We start from the raw sequence: 9,111 nt of genomic DNA, 5'->3' as shown, positions 1-9,111 counted from the left end.
TTTTTGGCCCTCCAGTGAGCAAATAGTAATATTGGAGTATCTGGTAACAAGAGTTTTCCAAGCCTAGCTGAAATACCTTTCTACCAAAGAAAGAGGAACTTGCAACTACTTAACTGTTATCTGCTCTGTCACAGGTTTACCACAGCTTCTAACAGCACAGAGTAACCCACTAATAAATGAAGAGTTCCAGTGTTAGAGAGTCATCTTGGAAGAAGGCTTCAGTACTAATTTGTTAATTGGCTGGACTTCATTTCAGGTTGCTGTGCAACATGCATATATTAAAAGGCATATATTACAGGTTTCTTGAGGGTGGGGTGGCATGGAAGGAGATGACAATTATTAGTGGCAAGACAGCCATACAGGCCAAAAAAGCCATTTAGTAAGTAGAAGATGACTTAAATGTAAAGATACTACTTTTTCCTACAGTTGGTTTAGATACAGATGTGTTTAATGTCCACATTAACATATTTGGTAAATAATTATCTTGAGAAATCATTAAATTTGCTTTTAATTGGATAGCCTGCTCATGTAGGCAGGCAGTACTTCAGAGTTACTGGTGCCCAGATATAACAGTTGATCTTAGTTCCTGTTTGTGTACTTGTCTAAAATTGCTTGAGGTTTCTTTCCCACCAGCTGGTTACACTTTTTCAGTTATATATATGTTGGGCCTGTGTGGAACATGAGTGGCACGGTACCATTCTTTCTATAAACAAAACATTGGGAAGAAGCTACTCTTCCTAAACCTAGCAGTGGACTTCCCTCCATGGGCTGCCCGCCCTTTTCCCTTTCCACAGTGTGTCTAAAGAGCTGGCAGCAATTCAAGATAATTGGTACTTGCTGCTTTCAGCAAGTTCAACAATGTTCTCTGTTTTGTCTTCTTAAGCAACACATGCAGTTCACAACTGACTTATCTGTAAACTTCACAAAATGGTTTAAAGCTTTATTTTTCTCATTTGTTCTCCAGAAGAGCTGCTTGTTTGTTCTTTAAGGGGTAGGCCTGGAAACATTAATCTTGCATCAGTGGTATTGGAAGAACTGTTTGTTCCACAGCAGTGTTGGTTTCCCCTCTTTGTAAATTTTTCAAATGTAAACCCAATTCTGTTTGGCTTACCCAGATGGTTTGCAATTCCACATGACCCAGATATTCCAAAGGAAGGAGCGTTCCTGCAGGATGCTGTTGAGATTTACGAGCTGCAGGTATGGCTAATGCCCAGTGACCTAGTGAGAGGCAGCTAAGTGTCTGGTGCCAAATGTCCAGGCTGTAAAAAGCCTCTGAAGGGCATGGAGATGGCCTATTTTAACTTTTCTCTGATCACAGTGGGCTTTTTATTTATTCTTGCCCCACACGTGAAAGGAATCTGGCTGTGACGGTAACTGATACAACCAGAAATCTCTGCTTAGCCTCAAGATAGGAACAGCATTGAAGAGGTGCAGTACATACAAGTAGTGAACAATGGAGTAAACCAGCATTCTTACTCCGTTTCATCTGTACCAAGATCTTGTATCTGGTTTGGTTTATGTAGGCCGGCAGTGTACTGGATGATAAATTACACTTTTTCTGTGTTCTGGAGGCTTGTAACCATGGCTGAGTTCTTGTGCTGTTTTTAACCCCCAGCACATGGTGGCTTTTCCAGGTAACACTCCATCACTGGGGGTCAAGGAAAAGCAAAGCATGGAATTAAAATAAATATTGAAGTAGTATGGCTACCCTGATTCCTTTTTTTTCGATTTCTCCATGCTGCCACTTACGCGTCAGAGATCTTTGTAAAAAGAAGGGCTGTTCAGCTGTCATGCTAAAATTCTTTCCTGCTGTGATGCCTAGAAAATGCTTATTGAAACTAGATGATCAATAAACAGAGAACATTAATTCTGAAGTGACCATAAGTGTATTTAATTTCTTTGGTAGGTCGATGGGTGTGGACTTTTTATTGCGTCTGTACCATCTGGTGCAGTACGGTGCCATCGCAGTGCAAACAGGGGAGTACCACAAGTCTTACAATTTCTGCGTATTTTCAGAAGCGTGTACGAGCGATTTTAAGCCAGATCAGGAAGTGCTTGGGTTTTAAAAGAGAGGCTGTAAAAAGACAGCTTCCTGCCCAGGCAAATCCTCGGCAGAAGATGAGGTTGCTGATTCCCCAGATGCAGAATATGGTCGCAGTTTGCAATCCAATCTCTGTTGTTACTCACATATTCAACTGAGGCTAAATCTGATCAGGCAGTAATAACTGTTTCCTCACAGTTACTGGGGATGATCAGTAGCAGCTGGGAAGCAGTGGTGTAAGTTAGCTAGGTAGCAGCACCGTGCACATTTGTCACCAAGCTGTGAAAAATGAGACGAGTCGTGTTTGACGCTGTGTGGAAACTGCAGTTGCTGGCTCTCGAAGCTTGGCCCTAGCACTCTGGTTTTGCTGTTCTATCCCACAGGCACAGAAAACTTCAGGTATGAGGCAGAGTGACTTTTCAAAGATCATCTAATGGGAAGAAAGGAGACAATTATGTCTGTAATACAATACTGTGCGTAATGTGTTCAAACACTTCTTTGAAATCTGCTCTTGAAACAATGTTGCCGCTGGATCAGTGTATTTTGGTACTGCTGTTGCACCTAGGCAGGGAAGACCAGGAGCCATGAAGCCACCGAGGGTCGGCTTTGCTGTACACAGGGCTTGACAAAATGGTCTGGCCACTGCCTCGCCTCTGAACCACGCTCTTAACCCACCGGACACAGCTCCAGCTGCCGGGCACCTTGCCTGAAACAGCAGCACTAGGTGCAGGAGCCGAAAGTACAGCGATCCCCTGAGCCCTGGGTGCTGCGGGGCCCCACAGCTGGGGATCCCACAGCCAGGGTTCCTGCAGCCGGGGGCCCCTCAGCCGGGCTGCAGCTGGGGGTCCTGCAGCTAGGTGGCAGCTGGGCCACAACCGGGGGTCCCACAGCCAGGGGTCCCTCAGCCAGGCTGCAGCTGGGGGTCCCGCAGCTGAGGGCCCCTCATCTCGGCTGCAGCTGGCGGTCCCGCAGCTGGAGGCCCCTCAGCTGGGCTGCAGCTGGGGGTCCCGCAGCCAGGCCGCAGCTGGGTCACAACCGGGGGGTCCCGCAGCCAGGGGCCCCGCAGCCGGGGGTCCCGCAGCCGGGCGAGCGGGGGCAGGCACGCGTCAGCCCTGGGCTGCCCGAGGCCACTGCCCGGCCGGGCCTTCACAGCCGCTCGGCCGGCGGCGGTCCCGTCCCGTCCCCGGGGCTGGGCGTCTCTCCCCAGCTCCGCCTGCCGGCGCTGTGCCGCAGAGGCGACCATGGTCTGTCCTACCGCCGCCGGGAGGCACCGCAGAGACAACCCGGGCAGGGCGCCTGATCTGAGCCGGGGAGAGAAACGCCAGAGGCGGCGAAAGCCCGCGGCCGCTGCGGGCGGGACCGGAGAGCCACGGGCCGGGGAGCGCCACCGCCTCCTGAGGGGCCGGGAGGGTGGGGCGGGGCGGGGCCGGCGGGGCGGGGCGCGGCCGGGGCGGGCGGGTTCCCGGGGCCGCTCCCTGGCTGAGGCGGGGAGGAGCCGCCGGGATAAAGCGGCGCGGCGCGCCCTCCGGCCTGACGTGCGCGGGGCTCCCGCTGACGGCAGGCGGCCGCCGGAGCGGAGCGGTTGCTGCGCTGGTCTCGCGAGAGCGCCGGGCTCTGGCGGCGGGGCGGGCGGCGGCTCTCGCGATAGTTGCGGCCCCGGACCCAACATGGCGGAAGGTAAGGGGGGGAGCCCGGGCGAGGCGCCGGGCGGGGCGCGGCCGCCGGGTGTACGGGGAGCGCCGCCGGCCGGGCTGGCTTCTCCGTTCGCTAGGGGAGCGGCAGCTGCCCCCGTGTGGGGCTCACGCCGCTCCCCCGTGTGCCGCTGGTTCGGCCCCGCCCGCGGCGGGTGGGACAGGCCGCCCCCGAGGTGAACGGGAAATGGCGGGGGAGGGGCTCAGCCCTGCTTGGGGCCGCGGGCCGGTAGCTCCGGCGGCGGGGCGGGTCTGGCCCCCTTTGCCCTTTAGGAGGAGGGGGTTCGGAGTAGCTGTGGGTGGTGGGGAGCCCGCCGGGACGGCCCGCAGCCCCCTTCCCCGCCCGGGGCCGGCCAGGCGGAGCTGGGTGGACGCTGCCGCCTGCCCGGGGCTGTGGGGCCGCGGGACCCCTCACCGGCTGCTCTTGGAGCCGCGGAGGCGTTGGGAAGTGCTGCAGCCTCTCGGGCACCTGCTGCTGCCGCCCCTTTTGTCACATTCGGGCTCCGATGAAATCTGCAGGACTCCTAAGGACTCCTAGACTGCTCTGCTTTTGCTTGGAGGCTATCAATTACACCGTTTCAAAATTAATTTAACTGCGGTAATGGGATTTGAAAAAACGCTTCGTTTTTTACAGTCCTACTTCTTCCTGCAAGACAGAAGCTTCCTCTTTTCTTCCTTGGAGGAAACCAAGTCGGTGAACTGAGCTAAAATGTCCCAAGTTTCAGAGGAAATGAAGGCTCTGACTTCCAGTCTGAAAAGCACAGCCTTCAACTCTGGGAGAGCAGTTCTCAGGCAGTGGTAGAATTTTAAAAGCACTTGTGGAAGATTAACTACAATGTAGCAGATGCCAATAAACTGGCATGCATCAGCTGAGAGGATGCTGCAGTATAGCTGGTTTAATAAATCCTTAGGGTAGCTCCTGACTTTTTGTGTGCTGAAATACCACGGTTCCAGTCTTAGCTGACCAGCCTTTTAGGCTTGCTTTTAAGCCTTGGTCATCCAGTTCTAACGAGCATTCGATGTAAAAGTTGTCTTCAGGTGGGGACACATTCCTCACTGAGATATGAGGCTCTGGTTCGGAGTCCTGCTCTGCAGAATGAACCTGCAGTTAATGCAGGTCCGCTTTCAGGCATCTGTGCTTCTCAAAAGATTCTTCTCTAGTTCATGTAACTTTCTGGTCTTTTGCCTAAAGAAAGTATATGACCATTGAGTGATCCTGCATGAACAGGAGTAATAAGCTGCAGTTGTAGCTCTGCCCACTGAATTCCTTATGGTATCTGTGCAGAGGGACTCATTTTGTCCTTTCAAACAAAGTACTTATTTGCAGCAACACTTTCTAGTTAAGAACTGATGGTATTAGAGAGTCAGCTGGAAAGTGAAGGTTTATTAAGGGAGCTTGTCATACTGGCTGTCTACTCAGAAGCTGAGTGCTTTTTCTTATGGAAGCCTTGCCTCTGTGTATAGAAGCCCTGAATTGGATTTATTGCAATTACTAGTTACAAGTTCATTGAACAGTTTCTAAAGACGAGAGCCGAGCTTCCTTTGTAATTGCTGTTAAGTCCTGTACCACCAATACCACAGAATATGAAGTTACATGCAGCCATGGGTAGAAATTGTTGGATTAATGCCTAAGTCTAAAGCAGCAGGAAGTATGTTGTGATACTTTTGGGGTGGTTGTCAGGGTAAAGATCATTAAGTGTGCAAAAATGAGGAGGAACAAGAAAGCAGTAACTTGTACAGCCTTGGGGAGGTGGGGCTTGGGGTATGGAGCAGTTGATGAAGGACCTGGCTTGAGGGGTAAGGAAATAACATTTTCCTGAAATATTTCTCTTGTGTCCACTTCATAAGTAAACAAAAGTTTATCCATATTGGTTCTGTGACTGCTTTTGATGGGTGTGATGGGTTCTGCTAGACCCTCCCTCTAGTTTTTGGTACATGCTATCTGTCACCCCATTGCCTGTTGCCTCCCTACTTATCTCTTTGGATTCAGCTGTACAGTTGCTGTACTGTTATGCCTTCTCCTATAAGAAGCCTCTTCTGAAGTCGTCTTTAGAATCTTTGATGTGGAGTGTAAATTTCTGCCAGTCCATGAGATGCCAGTCTAGCTGCCAGAAAGTTGTTAAACACTGGTTTTCTTTTCTTGCCATCTGTTAACTCTATACCTGAACTGTGGGCTCAGAAAAGGAGGCACTTAGTGTATGCCTTTGCTGAACCCAGACTTTGTCTTCACTCATCCATGTGGATTGATGTTCAGCCAGAGACTTACTGGTATCTTCCGGTGAGGCTATCCTTTCAGTGTATTGATGCAAAGATCTTCATTAGATTTGTGTATGTGTGCAGTGGATGTACATTATACTTGGGAGAGAGTCAGCTGAATGGTTATACATAATGTGGACTGGCAATAGTAGGCATTATGTCAAAATGATTGTCAGCTTGAAGATAAATGGTCACTTTAGACTGATTATTTTTTTTTAAGTTATGACCCTCCTCCCTCCTTCCAAAACTGAGGATTATAGAAAATCTGGAGTTGTGATGCTACTTGTTTGCATAGAGATTGTGCTTCTAACTGAAATGGAGCAGGGTGCTCTTTTTGAAGCAATTCTTATTTTAAGCAGCTCTCTTACTCTTTAAGTGAACAGTGTACAGGGAAAACTTGAGGCTTTGCTCTTTGTGGTGAATGTTGATTAACTGCACCTCAAGGACTGTCTTGAATGTGCACTTGAAATGTGCTGTAAGATCAGATGCTGTCTGCAGGTGTGCAGTAGTAGCTACTGTGCAACTGGTGTGCATGTTCTTGTGTAGAATAAGAGAAGCTCTGATTTTACAAGTCTTGTATTTGCTTACTGTAGGAATTACCTGTCAGTCCCTCTCACTGAGGTTGCAGGAAGTGCATGCTGTCAATCTGAAACAGATTTCTCAAAGCTTCAGTTCTTGAATTACTTTCGCTGCAGGTAGTGATTGTCTTCGATTGCCCTGGAAGCAGCAGTAACAAGCTTTATTGTCGGTTAAGCATAAAGCTTAAGCTACTGCTGTTTGAGAGTTTAAGGTAGTTCTACATTGTGTCCTCTTGACTGCAGAGTAATTCAGAGCGAATGAGCTGGCTTTGGCAAAATGACAGGATTTGAGATGTTACCTCCTGGTACTGCTTCTTTATTCCCACCTTCACGGTCTCATTGTTTGACTGGAAGATGCAGTATTTCTTTAAGATGATATATGCTATGAGGTTCAGCAGGCACCTTGTTATTCCTAGCGTTTGAATTTGTATGGCACCTAAAAATCTTGCTATATAAACAGTCGTGGTGTTCACACATGAAATTCTGATGTGGGTTTCATTGTCTTTCAGTGATAACTCCTAGCTGCTGTCAGATTTTTGCTCTCCCAGCTGTAACAGTGGGGCTTGCTTTGTGCCACCCTAAACACATGAATCTGTCAGGAAGGAGCTGTTGCTCCAGAAACATGTCCTTCTAGTTCTGGGAACGCCAAAACTGCATTTATCTTTAGATAGTAAGACCAGAGCAGAATTTCAAACCCTCTGAGGGCTGGTGTGGTGTTGATAGCACAGTTCTGAAGCAGTGTATTTCAATAGAATAAGGAAAATATCCCAAAGGAGATGGTATCTATTAACTTTTAAAGGGTAAAGCTAAATAAAAGACTGTTGAAGGAGGTACACTGCCAAGCCTGCTTAAGTACTATTAACTGAAGAGTAAAAGAGTAAATTACTCTGTTTATCCATTACAGTAGTTGTGAAGTTAAAAGACTTATGAGAGAGCATTCGCTGCAGTAGTCCGTAGAGGAAAGACAAAATGAGACATTGTGTCTGCAGCTGAGCTAGAGATGGATGGGATGCTCTGCTCTGGGGACCTGTGCTGGAGCAAGGCCAAGGTCAGCTATGCTTTTGAACTTCTCTGCAGAAGCAAGAAGAAAACACTGGTCAAAAGAGCTCAGTTTCTCATTGTTTGTAGTAGTGACATTTAGTAAATATTTGAGAAAAATTGTTGAACAATGAATTCCTGGCTGGTAGGGAGTAACCTTGTAGGAACTTTGCCACTGAAATTGTTTGCTTAGCTTAAAAATTTCTCCTCACTGGCCCCTCTCAGTTTAGGACTGGTTTTGGATTTGTACCTTATTTGGAACATTAACTTAATGATTGTGTGTGTGTGTGTGATAATCAATTAAGCACAATGATAGAGCACCACATATTTCTGCAACTAATCCATAATTAAGTATTCATAAGTTGGGCTGCTCTTAAACACCTGTGCAGGTATTTCCTTGCAGCAGTGAAATGGAGGTTTTTCATACAGGTAACCTGGGTTGAGTTCAGCATACTAACTTACCACAACATGTTGTGGAGTGACCATTTACGTGTGGTGGAAAAGTGGGTGCTACAATGGGATGGAAATACTTGATCAGGGGTCAGACTCCCAGGTGCTGTTGCTGTGCTGCTCCTGAATTGAAATAGCCACCGTGGACCTGTCCCTGTTAGCAGTGCCTCCAATGGAGGAATGTGTGTGTGTTAGTAGTAAGTACAGTTCTATAGATCTTTGGCTAGTCTTTAAAACACAGATTCTGAGGAGAATCTGTTTTCCACTCTGGCCATTTTCTTAAGCAGTTTCCTAGCTGACACTGTGAGGAGTTCTAAACAGGTCAGTCAGGTACTCTGAGGTAGGTAAGGTACACCAGCAACTGTTCTAATGCTCACTTGTGGTTGATGCCTTAGCTGTAAAGTCAAACGGTACCTTAACTACACTGAAAAAATGCGTAAGAATTACAGTTAGACCCCTACCCCACCGTAATTTCCACCATCATTGACTACCATGGTTTTAGAAAGCTTATGGCATTCCTGACTGGACAGGATTTGGGAACTTGCTTTGTAAGTGGCTTCTATCACTTTGTTCTGATGATTTTTTCGATGTGTTTATGGCTAGCAGTGACATAAAATAAAAGGTTTAATGTTGGGGGAGATGCTGAAGTACTGTGGAAGAGGAGAGACTCTTACTGGAGCGTTCTGTGATTAAACTAGATATGTAATGTGCTTGTAGGATGAAGTTATGCTCAGATGCAAAACAAAGGTGTGCATGTTTCAGTCTTGTAGTAACACTGTGTGCCTCTGCAGAGGAGGTGGCCAAGCTGGAAAAGCATCTGATGCTTCTCCGCCAGGAGTATGTAAAGCTGCAGAAGAAACTAGTTGATACAGAAAGGAGATGCAATCTTCTGGCTGCCGAGGCTAACCAAGACAATGCCAGTGACACCTTTATCAGTCGACTTCTTGCCATTGTAGCTGAACTCTATCAGCAGGAGCAGTACAGGTAAGAAATGCCCCTTTGGGAAAGGGGGCATTACAGGAACCTTTGACTTTATTGACTGCAGTAGGTACTAGGC

General features: G+C 48.1%; 1 protein-coding gene across 1 annotated transcript in view; it reads left to right on the top strand.

Annotated features, from left to right (window-relative positions):
• Positions 1-3,585: 3,585 nt before the first annotated feature.
• ANKFY1 (ankyrin repeat and FYVE domain containing 1) overlaps positions 3,586-9,111 on the top strand; it is a 36,460-nt gene continuing 30,934 nt past the window's right edge. The window contains exons 1-2 of the mRNA XM_037375084.1: positions 3,586-3,718; positions 8,846-9,038. Coding sequence (XP_037230981.1) covers positions 3,709-3,718; positions 8,846-9,038 — 203 coding nt within the window. The 5' untranslated portion in view covers positions 3,586-3,708. The remainder of the gene's footprint in view (positions 3,719-8,845; positions 9,039-9,111) is intronic.

The sequence above is a fragment of the Falco rusticolus genome, chromosome 1 (genome assembly GCF_015220075.1).
Source record: "Falco rusticolus isolate bFalRus1 chromosome 1, bFalRus1.pri, whole genome shotgun sequence".
In the NCBI taxonomy this organism is placed as follows: Eukaryota; Metazoa; Chordata; class Aves; order Falconiformes; family Falconidae; genus Falco; species Falco rusticolus.
Note: the sequence above shows the minus strand (reverse complement) of the source record. Positions and strands in the feature narration are given on the sequence as shown.